This window comes from Glandiceps talaboti, chromosome 4 (genome assembly GCF_964340395.1).
Source record: "Glandiceps talaboti chromosome 4, keGlaTala1.1, whole genome shotgun sequence".
Classification (NCBI taxonomy): domain Eukaryota; kingdom Metazoa; phylum Hemichordata; class Enteropneusta; family Spengelidae; genus Glandiceps; species Glandiceps talaboti.
In genome coordinates, this window is record NC_135552.1 from 28227542 (window position 1) to 28248366 (window position 20825).

Sequence of the window (20825 nt, forward strand, 5' to 3'; positions counted from 1 at the left end):
TTGAGAAACATGCATGTTTCAAACAAATCACTTGTCCTTCTTCAGTGTCTGACAATGATCCAATTTGCTGGGGGTGGATTGTTGACTTTGATGTACATGGCCTCCAATAGTCTTCAATCTATTAGAAAGACATTTTATCTGAAACATTTATGGTGACCTTATCACGTGCACAGTGGTGCATTGCTAAGACAAGTACATTGTGATGCATATGTATGACGCCCTCATGAGGTTGTGCGTGAGAGGAATCAGTAAAAATCTGTCCCTAATAACACTCCACAGTAAGGTTACAAGTAGGTACCAGGAAAATAATAGAGAAAGGTGTTCAGGGCATGATTAGGGACTTGTACCATTCAGGAAAATTCCAGTTGAAAATTCTACCATTAAAGCAAGGAATTTAAACAAGTGTTTCACACAGCTTGAAGGGATTCTAATGTTCTCACCATTGCACTAAATACTCCTCAACAGTTAAAAGGTCTATTTTTTTCTTGAATTCTATGCTGACACTCAAAACTAACAAGGCCTTTGAAGTATAGTATAAATAAGCCATATGATATCCTGCAAAATAGCTAGACAAAATGTGCAAGTACATTGTACTATTAATAGTATAGGGTTAAAGGTGGTGTATGTGGCATACCAATTTTTATTATTACATAACTAGGTAAATTACTAATGCTACAATCAGATAGATACCAGGATGACTGAGTGGAGACTGCAATATTGATTTGTAGTCTTAGATTGTATCTTTGAAGTTTGAGTGTATTTTGTTCCCTACCTCTGCATTGTAACTTTTTTTTACTAATTGTTTCAGATGTTCCAAATGGTGCCATGTATTATTTTTGCACTCATGTTGCTGTAATTTGTCTCTCTAGAAATAAAACATTTAATGAAAAATAAAATCTTTTAATGGATGCACTGCCATGACCTCAAAAAGAGTGATACCCCCCCCCCCCCATTTAAATTATTACCTGTCTTGGCCTACAAGTATACTTGTAGAATCAATCCTTGAAAGTCTTATGCCAAGATAATTTTACTCTTATCAGTAATCAACAAAGTTCATTTTGAGAGAATGTTTGCAAAGATGGACAGATAACAACAGACATCCAAGTTTTTAGTGGAAACCAAATTTATTGCTTTATTACTGAATACATGAACATCACACTTCTGATTATAAATCATTTGGATTATCACATTAGGCTATGAGTTGAAAACTTGGTATTCTCTCAACTTCATGATATTGATGGACATTTGGTGTGTTTGGCACATTTAGTATCTACAAAACATTGACATACACCTTCCATGGAGTCAGAGATTACCAACATTTCAACCCTTACACACACCACAATGGGAGCGCAGTTCCCATATATTCCCATATATTTAGCAACACACAGGGTTTGGTCAGCTGTGAAGAAATGCTAACCTAGCTGTGAAGACTACTGTAAATACACAAAATGAACACAGGTTTCTCTGCAAACATGACGGATAAATGTCAAGCAAATTCCACTTCAATAAGATATTTACAAAGGTTAACAATGATTGGCTGCTATGACATCACATGGGTATTTTCATCCAATCACCAAGATCAATGAATGAATGGTTCTTTTGGTTTGTAAAAAGACGTTCAGGGCATCTTTGTTCACAAATTCTCTTCATACATTTTTCTTTTCTTGTACATTGTTCTGTGCTTGTTGTATAAGTTCAGTTTTGCTGTCAGATTTGTGTGTATCTTTATATGGTATATACTTGTATACCAAGACAACTTTTTGTGTTACTCAGAATACACAATATACAACACATATTTCATTTAGGATTGCAATTGATGGCCGTTCATATCCACTATGTAATACATGGTATATACAGAAGCACTTTTCCCCCAAGTATGAAAGCACAGTCAAGGGTGTCGTTATTTAAGCTATTGTATGCATCAAACCAACTCTGAGAAATAATAACTATAACATTTGAAACATAGGTTTTGAGGTCAACATTTGATTTGGAGAAGGTACTTCAGAGTCCAAGAAGTAAGAACTACACGTTGAAGATACTACACATACAACAGGCATTCAGTTAGTGACTGGTCAGACTACAACAAAGGTATAATATGTAATAACACATTTAATGTATGTTTACATTGCCAGCTTAGTGAAATGTGTTCAAGCAAATCAAATATTCCAGACAAGAACATTTTCTGCAGCTTAAATATGATGTATATAATGGAGAGAATTGTACTTCATGACTACAAAATAGAAATACTTGCCTTCACAAATGTACAATATTTGTAAGATACCTGGAACACACAGTTTTTAAGCAATCAAAAGAAATGCAACTATAAATACACCAAACCCATCCACAGAAAGAAAACATATGTGCGAACAATTTTATTACATTTGAACATTAGTAATGCTACACCCTGTACATAGACAAGTCTCCCCTTCAGATTATTACAGAAACAGAAAAAGGGGTTCCATCCAGTAACTACATATTTATTTACGTACTAATCTTTTGAACCAAAACACTCTTTCGTTTTGTAAATTTCCCACAACTCTATGAACAATGCTGTAGAGAAGACTTGGACTATTTGTGCAATAAATTAGTTACTTGAGTTTTTCTCTCATTTTTCTTTGTTATCTCAGGAAAAAACTGTAAACAATTCACAGAAACTGACCAACTGTACAAATTACCTAGTAAAATGTTTCTTGTTGTTCTAAGTCATAATTATTCATGTCAAATAATTCTAAAGTCTTGTGTGTTCAGTCCTTGCGTATGCATGACAGCAGTGTCTCATTTCATATTGAATGGTATGTGTGTAAACTCAGTCGCTGTACTTCTAGAAGTATATAGGAAGTACCTTTGTCATGCTATAGAGAATGTACTTATGAAAATGTTGAAACTCACTTGCCATTCACTGGACACTTTTGTTTTATCTTTGCTCGAGCTTGGCAATGAACTGTCTTTGCACTGGGGCAAAATCCCAACAGATACCTGGATGTGAGTTTTTTTTTGTTTACAAATGTTGAATGTATGGGGAAGTTTACATCTGACAAAGTAGACACTTTATTTCAGTTAAAAATAGCTGACATAGTCAGAACGGTTTGGGGTCAAAAATCAACATCAAAATGTTTACAAAGGGACTGTTAGTCAAAATTTAATCATTTCATATCAAATCATACCATGAATTGTACACAACACACTTTTATTTCTGATTTAATTTCATCTACATTCCATCTCCTCCATCACTTTGTAGTTACATATTAACTGGTGCGCTATCAAAGGATTGTATGTGTATGCTGTGTCTATGAAGCACCAGCAAGTTTTTTGAGACCCTCTGTAGTGAGAGACTTGGGGCGTTCAATTGGTAGACCCATAGCTCTTGACCAGATGAATGATGACATGCATCCAAGGGCACGTGACACACCAAACAATACTGTATAGTAGTTCATTTCATGCATACCATAGTGCTGAAATGAAAACAGAATAACATGTTAAGATCATTTTGGTGGCTCAACTACCGAGTACACTTATAAGGATCTATACGCCATGATTTTAAGGAAATGCTGAATTTTCATTTCCACTACAAAACTTTATTGCATAATCTATAATTTTATGTCATTTATGTCATTTATGAATCATACAAAACCATCATACTAAATACGGCAACACTTGCTAGAATTCATAGAAATAACATGACTTTTTCTACAGCAATTTTGGTTTCATTTTATGTAAATCAGACACAACACAAAAATCCTAAGAGAAGCCAAATAGTGAACATGGGGCCCAGTTCATATTAGGATTGTGAAAAACAGATTTCTGACAGCATGATAGAAAGAGTTGGTCTAGAACAAAATAATGATCTTATTTAATCTGTATGGCTGCACTGCTATGATGACACTAATGCAAGAGCATGGGATTGAAACATTGGCCTTTAAAGGAGCACTTCAGAGGTCATAAGATGAACTTCCTTGAAATGAGACATGGGATAACAGGGAATAATTCAAGTGTTTTCAGTTAAATAGCCCAACCACAAAATAATCACGTCTTACCCGGGTCTGACTTACCCCTTTAAACATGGAAGCATGGATTTGCTATGAGATACAATATATCAGTATAAGAAACCACTATTAGAATAGAAGGGTTACTTACTGTAAGGAGAACACCACTATGGGCATCCACATTTGGCCAGGGATTCTTTGCTTTGCCCTGCTCAGTCAGAATATCAGGCACCATTTTGAAAAGCTGAGATACCAGTTTGAACAGCTTGTTTTCTGGCATGTGCTTGAGAGCAAATTCACGCTGCACGAGATAACGTGGATCTGTCTGACGGAGAACTGCATGTCCATACCCTGGTACAACCTTTTTTGAAATAAATAGCAACAAAATTTAGATGCCACAAATTTTATATGAATTTATAGTTAGAAGGTTGATTAGGATATTGAATGGTTTTTTTTTGCGTCTTTCACAACAATTTGTCTAATGACTGATATATTAAAACAAACTACAGATACTAATGGTACACACACTTGTTACATGTTACATTATATTTCACTGTTAATACAGTAATCTAACATCACATTCAATTTGATAAGTGGCAATGATATTAATTTGAAATCACAGAGAGTTACATTGTGTCAAATCATTGGTATGTTAAGTGCTTGTGATTGATGTATCAAGATTGTAACTTTTCTTGCATCGTTTATTTTCTGGTTGTGACTGACCTGTCCTGATTTCAATGTATTCCAGATAACTTCTCTGAGGTTATCATCTGAGACATCTTCACCAACTTGTTGTTGTAGATGTTCCAACCACAACAACACTTCCTGTAAAATAGAATATTCACACAACTGATTATAATGTAATATTTCACTTTAAAATATAAATGGATATCATTTCCTCTGCCATTATACCCAACCAGCCAGTGTTCTCACTTGGGATATGAACACTCAGCCAACCTTAGATAAGTGGTGGCCATGCTTGGGTGACCTGAAGGGACAACCTTAGATAAGTGGTGGCCATGCTTGGTTCACCTGAAGAGACAACCTTAGATAAGTGGTGGCCATGCTTGGGTCACCTGAAGGGACAACCTTAGATAAGTGGTGGCCATGTTTGGTTCACCTGAAGGGACAACCTTACATAAGTGGTGGCCATGTTTGGTTCACCTGAAGGGACAACCTTAGATAAGTGGTGGCCATGCTTGGTTCACCTGAAGAGACAACCTTAGATAAGTGGTGGCCATGCTTGGGTCACCTGAAGGGACAACCTTAGATAAGTGGTGGCCATGCTTGGGTCACCTGAAGGGACAACCTTAGATGAGTGGTGGCCATGCTTGGGTGACCTGAAGAGACAACCTTAGATAAGTGGTGGCCATGCTTGGGTCACCTGAAGGGACAACCTTAGATAAGTGGTGGCCATGCTTGGGTGACCTGAAGGGACAACCTTAGATAAGTGGTGGCCATGCTTGGGTCACCTGAAGGGACAACCTTAGATAAGTGGTGGCCATGCTTGGGTCACCTGAAGGGACAACCTTAGATAAGTGGTGGCCATGCTTGGGTCACCTGAAGGGACAACCTTAGATAAGTGGTGGCCATGCTTGGGTGACCTGAAGGGACAACCTTAGATAAGTGGTGGCCATGCTTGGGTCACCTGAAGGGACAACCTTAGATAAGTGGTGGCCATGCTTGGGTGACCTGAAGGGACAACCTTAGATAAGTGGTGGCCATGCTTGGGTCACCTGAAGGGACAACCTTAGATAAGTGGCGGCCATGCTTGGGTGACCTGAAGGGACAATCTTAGATAAGTGGTGGCCATGCTTGGGCCACCTGAAGGGACAACCTTAGATAAGTGGTGGCCATGCTTGGGTCACCGGAAGGGACAATCTTATATAAGTGGTGGCCATGCTTGGGTGACCTGAAGAGACAACCTTAGATAAGTGGTGGCCATGCTTGGGTGACCTGAAGAGACAACCTTAGATAAGTGGTGGCCATGCTTGGTTCACCTGAAGAGACAACCTTAGATAAGTGGTGGCCATGGTTGGGTCACCTGAAGGGACAACCTTAGATAAGTGGTGGCCATGCTTGGGTCACCTGAAGGGACAACCTTAGATAAGTGGTGGCAATGCTTGGGTCACCTGAAGGGACAACCTTAGATAAGTGGTGGCCATGCTTGGGTGACCTGAAGGGACAACCTTAGATAAGTGGTGGTCATGCTTGGGTGACCTGAAGGGACAACCTTAGATAAGTGGTGGCCATGCTTGGGTCACCTGAAGGGACAACCTTAGACAAGTGGTGGCCATGCTTGGGTGACCTGAAGGGACAACCTTAGATGAGTGGTGGCCATGCTTGGGTGACCTGAAGGGACAACCTTAGATAAGTGGTGGCCATGCTTGGGTGACCTGAAGGGACAATCTTAGATAAGTGGTGGCCATGCTTGGATCACCTGAAGGGACAACCTTAGATAAGTGGTGGCCATGCTTGGGTGACCTGAAGAGACAACCTTAGATAAGTGGTGGCCATGCTTGGGTCACCTGAAGGGACAACCTTAGATAAGTGGTGGCCATGCTTGGTTCACCTGAAGAGACAACCTTAGATAAGTGGTGGCCATGGTTGGGTCACCTGAAGGGACAACCTTAGATAAGTGGTGGCCATGCTTGGGTGACCTGAAGGGACAACCTTAGATAAGTGGTGGCCATGCTTGGGTCACCTGAAGGGACAACCTTAGATAAGTGGTGGCCATGCTTGGGTGACCTGAAGAGACAACCTTAGATAAGTGGTGGCCATGCTTGGGTCACCTGAAGGGACAACCTTAGATAAGTGGTGGCCATGCTTGGTTCACCTGAAGAGACAACCTTAGATAAGTGGTGGCCATGCTTGGGTCACCTGAAGGGACAACCTTAGATAAGTGGTGGCCATGCTTGGTTCACCTGAAGAGACAACCTTATATAAGTGGTGGCCATGCTTGGGTCACCTGAAGGGACAACCTTAGATAAGTGGTGGCCATGCTTGGGTCACCTGAAGGGACAACCTTAGATAAGTGGTGGCCATGCTTGGTTCACCTGAAGGGACAACCTTAGATAAGTGGTGGCCATGGTTGGGTCACCTGAAGGGACAACCTTAGATAAGTGGTGGCCATGCTTGGGTGACCTGAAGGGACAACCTTAGATAAGTGGTGGTCATGCTTGGTTCACCTGAAGAGACAACCTTAGATAAGTGGTGGCCATGCTTGGGTCACCTGAAGGGACAACCTTAGATAAGTGGTGGCCATGCTTGGGTCACCTGAAGAGACAACCTTAGATAAGTGGTGGCCATGCTTGGATCACCTGAAGGGACAACCTTAGATAAGTGGTGGTCATGCTTGGTTCACCTGAAGAGACAACCTTAGATAAGTGGTGGCCATGCTTGGGTCACCTGAAGGGATAACCTTAGATAAGTGGTGGCCATGCTTGGGTCACCTGAAGAGACAACCTTAGATAAGTGGTGGCCATGCTTGGATCACCTGAAGGGACAACCTTAGATAAGTGGTGGCCATGCTTGGATCACCTGAAGGGACAACCTTAGATAAGTGGTGGCCATGCTTGGGTCACCTGAAGGGACAACCTTAGATAAGTGGTGGCCATGCTTGGGTGACCTGAAGGGACAACCTTAGATAAGTGGTGGCCATGCTTGGGTCACCTGAAGGGACAACCTTAGATAAGTGGTGGCCATGCTTGGATCACCTGAAGGGACAACCTTAGATAAGTGGTGGCCATGCTTGGGTCACCTGAAGGGACAACCTTAGATAAGTGGTGGCCATGCTTGGGTGACCTGAAGGGACAACCTTAGATAAGTGGTGGCCATGCTTGGGTCACCTGTAGGGACAACATTAGATAAGTGGGGTCAGGTAACACAGGGGGTCAAAAGTGAAGAGTTGCAGGGCAGTGTGCTAGATCTAGCACTTCACCAAAAACAACAGAGTGATAAATTTAGCAACTGTTTGTTTTTCAGTTGAGGACTGTCACAGAAGTACAGACTTTGTCCATACACCCTCCAACCACGGTCTATGCTTTGTCAGTGTTCATGTTACAGTTGAGTATCTTGTTGTTATGAGTACAAGAGATTACTGGAGGCCTGCTTACCTGGTTAGCCAATCCATGCAGTGGTCCTGCCAAACCATTCATACCAGCAGCAAATGATAAATATGGATCTGACAATGCACTACCTACCAAGTGACATGTATGTGCACTAACATTGCCACCTTCATGGTCACTAGATTTAGAAAAATATGGGATAAAATGTGATATAAGCATAACAACCATTGCAGATATCTTGAAATGAATTTGTCTTTGTTTGGCAACATAAAAATAAAGAAGACATTCACTTGTCTTTTTAGTTATAATATCTACTAATTTTAATAACAATGTCAGTAGTTGATAAACAGTTGCTTGACAATGATGTACTTTTGTCATCTCTGTCCTAAGGAACATATGCTTCAGGTATGCATGTCACTCTTTCTAGTGGGCAACTTAAATTGTTCAACACAACTTTGAAATACATGCACTATATTATATACATATGTCTGGAATTATATGATTAACCTGCCAATATCATTCTCGCAAACCAGAGCTGTTATTACTTCTGCTACACTACGAAATAAAAGTGGGGTGGCATGTAAAGAATGGTGCCGTTAAACAGGCCGTGGTTTGTGACGATGGCCAATATTGATTTGTTGCATCCTCCTGCAGTGATGCCATACATAGGAAATGACACTGGTCTTACCAAATTTCACCCACATATAATCACATGGTAATGCTATATTCTTGTTTGTGACTCTGACCAAATCATCATTGCCTTCACACTTGACTTCACAACCATTAGATTACCTCTCCATAAAGTCAATTTGTATATTTTGAATCATCTGTCCTTCTCATAATTCAGTTTATTTAATGAAACTCTAACTTATTACTGTTGTATTATTTGCATTTGTTTTAAATTAGCTAACAACTGTCTGCTGGTTACGGCAAAATGTGGGGAAATGACATTTATGGCAGCAGATTTTTTCAAATGTAATTTTGGTATTCCCACCTCTTGATATAAAACATGCTGCAGATCTGAAAATAAAATGTTGATGACCAATGATGGACATATCTATTCAAAGAAACATAGTGTGGATTAACACTTTTCAGTGCCATGTGAACAGAATAATGTTCCTGAGTATGGTGATAGAAATTTTGATAGAGTGATAATTGATTGATTGATTGATTGATTCTCTATCCATTCAGTAATAAACTTAGTAAACTAATACTGTCTTTATATCCAAACTCACCTATGGATGGTTAAATACAATCTAATGAGTTCTGTGAACATTTCGTTGTCATATCCAAGCATAGTTGTGAAATTGTGAGACCAATCTTTGTCTGTATCAATAGCACCAATGGCTGTTCCTTCTCTGTACAGATTACGGTAAATTGTAGCTGCAATGGTTGGTAACTTAGCAATCAAATCCATAGCATCTTCATAAGCATACTGTGTAGGAACAAACAAACAAACAAACACATATTAAATGTTATGCCAATTTTAGTTTAACAAACGCTCTCTGTAACTATGTCGTCGCCCCCCCCCCCCCCCCCCCCCTTTTTTTTAAAAGTCAGTGTATTACAAACATATTATGTAAATACCAATCACTTTGTTATGGGCTGGTAAGCAGGTAAAAATCTCCTTGAGTTCCCCATCAAATTATGGTATAAATGTATGGGTTACTATACCAGTTTTACTAGACCCCATCACCACCACCCCGACACCTCCATCCTGTTACCAGTAATGTTCCTTGACCCTAAGCAACAACCCTGAATACACATAACTTATTCACAGGTAATCTGCACAGACACAATGTGATAGAGATTGATTAGTGTTCACAAAGAACCTTGGTAACCAAGCCTAGGATAGTTATCAATTTTTTGATACCATAAAGTATGTCATTTTTATATCATATCCATATTTCTGGTATAAGCTCTACTGCTTACTTGACATGATTCAGCATACTTTTAAAGATGATTAATATATGATACATTTCAAAAATAAAACAAAAGTAAACATTAGCCACTGACTATTAAGTTACAGACATTGCCCTTTTTAGCAAAATACTGAAAAGAACTTTTTGAATAGCATGTCAATTGACTAAATATGGTTGGCAATAATAGTCTGTTTTGAGATACGTGTTTGACAGAAGTAAAACATATTAATTGTTTCATTGTGGAAATATAACCAAGTATAATGTTTCATAACATATTTCTACCAGGCATCTGAATACAGAATAAGTGCTAAGGTCTATACTTTCCATATTCATTTTTGCTCTCATCATACATATAATGTTTATGTAGGTTTCATGAACTAATAAAAAAAAAATTTAATATAGGAAGGATAAGTAATCAAAAATATTTGAATATTATGGCAATACTATGGTAATTCATAACAAATTACATCACATCTGGCAAGAAGACATGACACAAACTACACTATTTCTGAGACAGAATATGAGGTGTACACATTTTGACATTTAGTGACATGCACAACACATATCATACTTACAATGAATGCTATTTACATTTGAACAATCTCAAAAATCAGAAGTTAAAGGTCAGTCATGACATGATTGACAGGTATGTCAACCAGGGTCTGAAAGATTTGTCACTACTGGGCACCCCTAGATCAATGGCCAAAAACATGTTTTTGGTTGTAGTATAATTGCATGCAACCAACTCACCACACCCACTGCTGAGTACCTGACATAACACATACCGGTTGCACTACATAGCTCACTCTATTATATTTAGTCTGTTCTTACACATGTGCATGTATTTCTTTACTCTCTCTGCATGAATGATTGCAGAGTACATACTTCATTTTTTTTTTTATTCTGGTGTTTGCTGGTACAAAGTCTACACAATCGATAAAATGTTCAATTTAGTGTCTGTGTTCTTCATACACAAGTTGACATTTTCATATAATTCATCCTCAGGCAACTTTATGTATGTGTACACAGCTAGTCTAACTAGTCCATCAAGTCCTGTATGGTTTCTGTGTATGCTTGTAACTGATCTGACTTCTGAATTCAACTATTCAGCTGTGCACAATAAATCATCCACTCCATATATGCCCCATATGTATTGATTTCTGAATACTTCATTAAAAAATATCTGAGTCACAGAAACCTACGTGTACATCCTGTGACTATTCAAAATGTCACTTTGGAGCAGTATTTTGCTAAGGTTTAGTATGCACCCAGTAACAGATGGGGAACATCTCGTAACACCTCCAATGCACAGATTTCCATATATTACATATAACATTACTTTGGTGTGGAAAACTGGTAATATACATGGGGAAGTAGGGTAGATTTTACCTGCTTACTTTCAGGGATAAAACTTTCATTTTATTTCTGGTATGTTGTTAGACTATTACAGCAGACAATATGGGAAAAGACAAGAAAAGACACACAACTCACCTCCCAGTATGTACTCTTATGGACATCTCTGTCAGAGTAAGCTTTAGCAAATTTACTTTCACTATTCAGGGCTGTGATGGCAGCACTGAATTGGGACATTGGATGTAGGGTATTAGGAAAGTTATTCAACATTGTTACAACATGGGCAGGTAGATGAGCCCTGTTGGCCCACTCTTTAGATACAAATGCAACCTAAAACAGAAATAAAAGACAAACATTGGTAAATTTACAATCATATGCTACAATCCCATGATGTACAGAGACAGGAGCATCCACTATTAACTTCTAGAACTGGCTTATCATTCATACTTAGGGTCAACTGTAACTGTGGAATTTTGCATTATGATTATCATCAACCACACTCAATGTTCTACTAAGATTCACTGTTTAGTCATTTCATTTGATCTAAGCTGATGAACATTTTTCAGGTCATCAGCAAATCTCGTACATTGATTGTTAAGTATTTCATTATCTATTTTGGTTCAACAAATTCAGCCTGTTTTAATAATTACAAGCACATGACTAGTTCTTGGTAATTATTACTTGTAAGTTGACAATTTTAGCAAATCTCTGGAATCTATCAACTTTCTTCAGCTTTATATGATGCTATTTGTACCTCATAAAATAGTTTAGCTAAAAAAATTGAAAAAAGGTGTCAAAAAAATCTAGCTTTCAAAGGTATCTACCATGTAGAAAATTATCACCTGTTGATGTACAATGACAATATAAAATAATTTGTTTTCAAGAAATACTGTAAACCTGGACATTTTCACTAAAAGACTTACTTTTGCTTATTTTGCTGGACAACAAAAACACAGAAATAAACAGTGACTAAAATGCCTTCTTGTACATGAACATAATTATGAATATACCAGTCTGGTAATTAGTAAAAATATGAATATACCCGTCTGGTAATTAGTAAAAATATGAATATACCAGTCTGGTAATTAGTAAAAATAAGTTTTTTTAATTAGTTTGTCCTCACATTCTCTTTCTTAAACTTTGATATTATGTTTGATATCCTCCGTGTCATGCAACAAGGGAAATTATATGAATAAATTAGAGAGATGACAAATCACTTACCTGTTCAGGAGTTGGGATATTTCCGGTACACAGAAGCCAGAAGAGACCTTCTGGTAAGGGTTCTGCACCACCTGGTGCTTTGGGTAAGAGTTCCTGACATTGAGGGATGGTGTAACCTCGGAATTCAATTCCCAGTTCTGGATCTAGATGGGATGTTTCACACACTAGACCCTTGATACCACGCATACCACCATAAAGCTAGTGAATAAAAAAACAATATTTTGATGCTTTAAAGGTAAGGGAATCATATGTTGAAAGTGCTTTACTAATGACAATATACATATACCATTCAACTAAATGAAATCCTCTCAAATGACTGACATTGATCAAAATAACTGATACTATTAAATTGACTTTTTTGTAAGTACATTTTCAATAAAACTTTAATTGAAACCACTGACATAATACATCTACATATTTTAGAGGTCACCTGCACACATATCAATTACAATGTTGTTTAAGCTACATCATCCTACATGTATTACAAATAATGTCTTTTCCATTATTCTAAATGAGCTAAAAACTATGCAAACTATGAACACATGTCTAGACTAGAATACATAGTACCATGGTACATGTTGTACACTACTAACTACAAATCACATGTTGGCAATAACCTAAACAATAGGTAATTGTCTCTCATATCAATCCATGCCCTGTTATATAATTACATATAACCAGGTAGGTTTAGAAGGACGCATGTTCCAAAGCACACATAAAATGACATTCTCTAGTATCAGCATTACTTTGATATCTGACTATCCATTTAATTATTCAACATTATTTCTTTCATATAGTATTGTACACTTTATAGATCACTGCCCTCTGTACATTTTTACACACAGTTCACATAGTTGAGAGACAATACAATGAGCTAGAATGCTGATATTCATTTCAAGTGAATATGTGAAAATTCTAAATACATTCAGACAAATGTAAAAAGACCTTTAGATTTAATCAATTTCAATGTTAACATTTGATTCTTTTTTATAGTTGGAATCTGACCTGAGTGAGTTATCCTAATCACTACCAGTGCCCCATATCAAACTATGTATTACATAACATTAATCCATCCATTCACATTCTATATTCACCATGCTGTAATCAACTTGAATCAATGCCTTTGACTTTGGTGATCACCCCAACTTGTGTATACCTTTATGGTAAAATGACTTTAATTTTAAATAGATATAATATCAGAGTTAAAACAAATTGATTGGAAAACAATATAGTTTTATGATATGATTATGATAGCAAATATTTCACCATATTGTATCCTATATTCTCAGCATGTGGTGCTATCATGTTGAACTATGATGATTTTGTTGCCAATGTAAGAAAGGATTTAAATTTTAAAAAAAAATATTTATATATCAAGAACATATACTGACTAGTTATTACATCCAATTAATTTAATATTCTCTATACATTTTTCAAATTAAATACCAAAAATAAATATCTAAGTCAATTTTTCCAACATTTTTCAAATTTCAATAAATAGAAACAGAACTTTTCATATGATGATGTTGTATTAAATCAATATGGCATAGCTGTTTCACAGTCTATCTGAATACAACACAATACATCTATTTGTAATCAATTAATAACACTTCATTGAGATATCTATCAAGGGACACTGCTACACAAAGGTCAAAGGTTATAGGTCATGACCTTATTTAGTTAACTCACCATGTCAACCTGTACTTCTCCAATGACTTTATTTCCAAACTGTTTACGGAATTCTCTTACTTCTGATACATGTTTGGGTACAAGATCATGCATGACATCTTTCAGATCCTGAAAATACGAAATGAAAAATATGATTTTATAATGTTCACATTTTTTCATATTGCTCTGTGAAATATGACAAACTTACCATAGAGTACATTAGGTATTAGATACACATGACAATTTATTGCATAGAAATACATACATGAGAACCAGTTTTCTACAAATCTACATATACGTTTGAGGCATACCCCTATTTGGGTCACACATTTATACATGCAGTCTGTAAATGCCAAGGCTATCACTTACAACAACAGTCATTAATTTAAGTACTAGTACTCATTTGAAGCACCTATCAAATTTTGTCAAATGTCCTAGATATATAGTTCTTCCATATCAGCACCCCTATATCTTGTACCTACCTTAGTACCTACATAATCTCTCTACAGCTAAGTTGTTGTACATGTTGGTAGTACATACCGTTAAATGGTGATGATGTGTCATATTGGCCTTGAATGGGATTTCATGTTAGTTCCTAACTCTGAACTGACTTGATAACATTATAGTAAACTCCACAGCATCAGTAACACACATGAAATCTTTTAAGATCCTCCTTGCCTTCACTGTAAACACTTGTTTACCAACTCACATTTGTCAGACATTCTCCAACCATACCAACCTATATACATGTTATATTTCATGAGATCTCAGAGAGGACACAATTACTTATACGCTTTCCTTTGTTGCCTTATAAAGGGCAAATCTGCACTGCCAGACAATTCACATATAGTACATTTGTATATGTACATTCATCCGGTCTGCTGTTGTCAGTTTGCTGTGCATCAGTGCATGTCCATGTGACAACACAGCCCTAAAATATTTTAAAAGCCTAAATCACACTACATTGTTTTAAACCGGGCAACTTTACATCTACATATAGCTGACTCAGCACTATGTGAATGTACAAGTATTTTCATTCTGTTTGCTAGGGTTAGGACCCCAAATAAGGGACAAAAAGAGTGACGCCATTAAAATCTGCATAGATTTCTATCCCCTGACCATGTGCAAGGTTTTTGAAAGGGTGCCCCTGTAAAATACTTCACAACTAGGGTGTATTTTACCTACTTTCACAACACCACCCATTTTTACATTATTTGACTTTTTAAATGGACCATAAGATATGCCACAGACGTATTTATTATCTCTTTCACCATACAAACATGTTCAATGATTGACGTTTCCACGATTCAAGGCAAAGACTTTCAATGCATTACTAAAAAAACACTAGTCAGGTGACAATTCTACAACAAAACCAGTCAAGGTTAGTAGAATATAATAACCCCGACAGCTCTTGTTGTAAATCCATGAATATTTGTCTCAGTACAATACAAGTTGAATACATTAGTAAGGGCTGACTCGCAGGAAACCTTGAGACAAAGTGACACAGCAAATCTATTTATTTGAGACTTGTTTCACTGCAGTGCACTTTATGCAGGTTACATGGAAACACCAATTACAAGTCTTTTCACAATATCATCTGTAGCCACATTGTAGTATAATTGGTATTATAACATTACCACTATGCACATTGGAGGACCTAGACATTTTATATGTCAATCAGATACTAATTACATATTTTCATTAGCTGTACACATATACATGTATTATGTAATTTTGAATCTGGCACAAAATTTTGTTGTCCATTTGAAGCAGAAGGCTTTGCTATCAATAATACCTTGTTATATAATATTAAAAGGATAAAATTTGTGAGTATAATCATAGACCTTCCACCCACTGGGTGGAGGATCTATGGTATATTCCACATGTTTCAGCATACAATAGGGACAATCATTATCCAAGGGCAAGTCATCTCTGCTTGCCAGCTATCCATGTTGTAGTTATACACTAAATCAACTATTCATTGCAAGATCTGATGTCAATACATGTCATAATTTCTAACTGATGACTTTCATGGCATAATTATAGTATACTTACTGAGGAATCTGACTTGTGTCGTACACCTGTACTGATGACTGGGACAACATTCTGAAACTAAAGAAATATGAAATCTTATAAGTACATAAACAGAGATGAACTAGATGAGACACTTCTCCTGCTTGCAAGTGGAGTAAGTCGAGACTCTATTCTCAGAATGTCCCTGTCTGCAGGCATGACTAGGTGAGACACATGCATTAGAACACATCCTTAACTGTAAAGGCCAAGATACACAAGGTAATTTGGTGAACAACACACTAAGCAATTTGTCACATACAACTAATTGCTTTGTGTACACACACACACACACACACACACACACACGCACACACACACACACACACAGACACACACACACACACACATGTAATCACAGCACAAAACAACATTGCAATGTGCGTCACAAGGAAATCCAACATGTCTGATTTCCTGCAATTCATCGAAAGTTGAGTCTTGCATTACATGGTGAATTGTCTCAATGTATGCACTCAGTTGATGTTTGTGATCATTTGCTCACCAAGTCACTTCATTCATCTTGGCTTTAACAAACCTACATCTCATGTTCTCCTGATATTAAACATGAAATTTCTTGGAATGAGAATGTGATGGGCTACTTTTATCTTTATTTTAATTATTGCTGTCTTTATAGTACAATCAAAACGTTCATCTTTGATGATAAATTAGAGTACAGTACACCACCTTCTTTCTTATACGTTTCCAAATATCAGTTTCAGTGAAACCAAAAGTGGACAGGTAACAGACAAGCTGCATCCTTGGTTGATATAAGGTAATTAAAAATAAATCCTATATCACACAATACAAAGCATTTGCAGATATATAGAAATAAATCACGTCTGGTCACAGTGGTGATTCAAATTTATAAGATATAACACTGAGATGAAATTTATTCTGAAAGAAAGAAACAAATTTTCCATGAAAATTAGACATTTTCTACATTTCTACATTTACTTTGACCCCTTCCTTGCTTCAGAATACCTTATGAATATTTGTAATGCTCTATATTGACTCTAGGGATCTGTTCTAACCAATCACACTCTAACAGCAATCTTACAATCTGAACCACGGTCCAGTCAATTTAGTACTGCCACACCGATTAGTCTGCCTGTCACCAGTATCGCTTTCAATGAATTAATTTCTCACTAAATATCACACTTGTCTTTCTAGTACATGTACTTAGGTGTTCCTGTTCAATTCTAGAGGCCTCTAATTCTCTACCGGTAACCATGGATGTATTTATGGCGTAAATTAATATTTCTACATACGTCAAATTACTATCATTTGGCTGTTTTAGTATTTCATCTACTTTAGAGGTCTACTAATGCTAGGCAAGGGTTTTTATAAGATTTACGATGATACAGAATACCGTATAAAAATAGTATGTTAAAATGCTTTGAACATGTTTGTCTGTTGCGGTGAATGAACTGTGTGAATATTCATAACAGCAAAGAACAAACATAAATACTATAGTATGTATTAATATGATGGCACTACAATATGGATAATTCTTTATGTACACATATTTAATTTGTGCTAATTCTTGGCTATTCTGATTTCAAGCTGTCAGTGTTACATCTAGTCTTCTAAGACACTAGTCAATTTCCAAGTAAACTGCATACATACAACAATATCAATTCATACAAAATCATGTGGAGACTTGTCTAGTGTCTATTTTAGTTACAGATGTGACGAAGCGAAAATTACAGTCTACAGTCTACTACATTCATAAATATGGCAGCCAGATTAAGAATGGCAGTGCTTTCACCTTTTTATCTCATAAAATCATCTCAGCAGAAAATCTGCAATTACGTGGTTTTCTGGTTTCTGCATCGTACAAGCGCCTCCCTTACAATTTATAATAAGCTTTACTTGAAGATTTAGAAATCTGCCTGTATTGAGTGATTATCTACAGTATTACTGTATATAGGGCAATTCATTTGACTGAGTAATTTGGCAGCATTGGAAATAGACATACAAGGGACACTGATTGTAATCTAGATAAGCTATCTCATGCATGGTTGTCTTGACAGTGTTACTACACTACTGCTAGGAAAGGTTGAAACATGGGATAATCAAAATCATAAATATGGAAAGTGTGGCTTGTATGTCAAAATTTGAGTGAAACAGTTCACTGTAAATTGATTTACATGTCAATTCAATAAATATAGATAATTGTGGGAGTAGCTTGTTCCATTACATTACTGTGTATATAAAGGTCATGTGTTCAAAGCAATTTGTTCTAGTGAACTAATTTATTAAATTTACTATATATTGTATTCCTTCTGTTACGCCGTGCAACATTATGACAAACATGTCTCAACATATGAATCAATATCATTCTGATATGACATCGGAACTGTACAAGGGGAGGGATCTTAGAGAAAGACTAAATTATAGTAGTAACATCAATATCTCAATGAGTTGACACCCACCAAAGTCTACGTGCCATTGCCTTGGTATAACAACAAATTATGCTTTCACCACTTTAGGTCATTGTAATGTCAGCCATCACATGATGTAATATATCTATCATGATATAGGTATGTTGTAAATGTAAATACATATTTGACAATGTCATTTTTTTAATATACGCATGTAGTCAAGTACATTACAGTTCTTTTGTACTACTTACATGTACTACTAGGACAAGAGTACAAATTGCAGACACTCATAATGTCAATAACAGTGGTTCGTGGATAACAATTTACCTACATGGAATTCCATTCATATCTTGCTTAAAAGAATCATAGGACTCTATTCACTCCACACTTATCAACAATTTTGCATTGTTAGGAGAATAAAACATTTTGATCTATACACACCATATAGAAAGGAATTTATTAGTTAATGGTTTTCATATTCAATATTCATATGACCTCTTGCTTATAAAGAATGTAATATTGCAACTGCAGTACATGCTCTTCTAATCATTGAGTAGCATACACTTAAATGTCTACTGATTTTTCATACATATTCAAGTTTTGCAAGTCTGAAGAGTATGTATGGTGAACCGAATATGCAGAAAAATTTGTAACCAAGATTTTTGAATTTGTATACATTTGTCATTTGCATTGCTCAGTATTTTTTCACTGGAATTTCTGCAGTATTTTTTCCATCATGTACATAAATAAACTGTATTTGGACTGAAACTTTTTCATTTTTTTCCAAGGTAGACCATGGCTGGAGTAAGCAGATCCATGGACAAACAGTACATAGTTGACTGACATGTAATGCACTGGTGGGTTGACTGTTTCATATTGTAGATTATTACACACATTAGTATTTCATTTGGAAATATACGACGGTACAGTTTGCAGTACTACACCAGGTATTATCCTACAGGACTATAGCGTGCTTGGATGCTGGGTGTAAAATATGAGGGTCTGGCAATCAAAAGGGAAGGTTTATATTGGTTAATTTTGTTTTGTTTTAGGTGGACTTGCTAGTTGAATTTTACATGCAAAATTTTGAGACTAAAGTAATACTGTAGAGTGTAGTAAAAATAAACCCTACATTATACATAGTATCATGGAAGTATAACTTCCATGATAGTATACTCGAACTCTTCTTGTTTTGCTTCTGACTTTACATTGCCATTTTTTTAGATCACATACTGTAGTATTATAATGTTAACTGTTGCTTTTAAAGGGGTTTCATTTTGCTAATTTTTATCCAGACTTGGTAGGTACCTTGTGACTTGTCATTTGTAAACTGCATGGGACAGGTTATCGTTATTACAATTGTGATATTTTTGATTCATGAAAAATAAAGTAATTTTTTAAAAACAATCTTTGACATATGTATTTGAATAACTGCACTACCAATTCTTGTTATGCAAAATTGATTACTGTTTGAAACGTCCAAATACTGGAACAACATTCTTTCTTACAAATTCAATTGAAGTATTGTCAATATTTGAAATTACCCATATCGACCACTCTTCCTGCAATGAAACTAGGGCCCAGGGGTGTTCACCCGATTGAAAGTTTTTTTTTTTCACTATTCTCATTTTATAGACAGAACAAATTCGACAATTTTACAGGAGGGAAACTGCGCCAAAGATTGATAAGTTGCATTTAGTGTAACACGCATGTAACTACACGTTGTTACCACTAACAACTGGTGCTAGCGAGCAGCTGATCACGGCTGAACGGTGTGATCACACACGAATTCGTTACGTGTGAGAGATCGACGACGACAGGTTGTGCGGCCGGCGACTCATGTGTTGCTTTTTCACATCGTACATCGTACAATTACAAAATGCAGTAATAAGTGGAAAATTTAAATTCAGTATAAACGAGTAGATTTGCATATGCTCACCTTAACCGTCTGAACAAGAGTTCTCGATGCTATCCGCAAAAGCGACATTTTTATAACGTTTTACAAGCCGAGCAATGTAAAGAAATAGTCTCACGCCGCTGAATAGGAAATAGACACACAGACAATAATGAACGCATGCGTAGTAAAATCAACACCTGGAAAAGTATTTTGTTTTACAAAGCCTTTGTAGATTCGTCACTTGAAAGAAAGTTTTGCAA

General features: G+C 36.6%; 1 protein-coding gene across 1 annotated transcript; it reads right to left on the minus strand.

The window, feature by feature from the left end:
• Window positions 1-1133: 1133 nt before the first annotated feature.
• On the minus strand, window positions 1134-20715 carry LOC144434695 (putative citrate synthase 1, mitochondrial). Its single transcript, XM_078123211.1, has 10 exons — window positions 20608-20715; window positions 16270-16326; window positions 14236-14343; window positions 12547-12744; window positions 11464-11655; window positions 9286-9485; window positions 8099-8228; window positions 4707-4808; window positions 4135-4344; window positions 1134-3452 (listed from the first exon to the last, which is right to left on the minus strand). The coding sequence occupies exons 1-10, from the start codon at window positions 20653-20655 to the stop codon at window positions 3288-3290; spliced, it is 1410 nt and encodes a 469-aa protein (XP_077979337.1). The 5' UTR covers window positions 20656-20715; the 3' UTR covers window positions 1134-3287.
• Between the last annotated feature and the right edge of the window lie 110 nt (window positions 20716-20825).

What these genes read in the sequence shown, in the direction of transcription:
- LOC144434695 (XM_078123211.1), bottom strand. Translation starts at nt 20,655, where the DNA reads ATGTCGCTTTTGCGGATAGCATCGAGAACTCTTGTTCAGACGGTTAAG. An exon ending in GACACAAGTCAGATTCCTCA is followed by an intron (nt 14,344 to 16,269) that starts GTAAGTATACTA and finishes TCGTATTTTCAG; the next exon opens with GATCTGAAAGATGTCATGCA. An exon ending in ATAGTGGTGTTCTCCTTACA is followed by an intron (nt 3,453 to 4,134) that starts GTAAGTAACCCT and finishes TTTTCATTTCAG; the next exon opens with CACTATGGTATGCATGAAAT.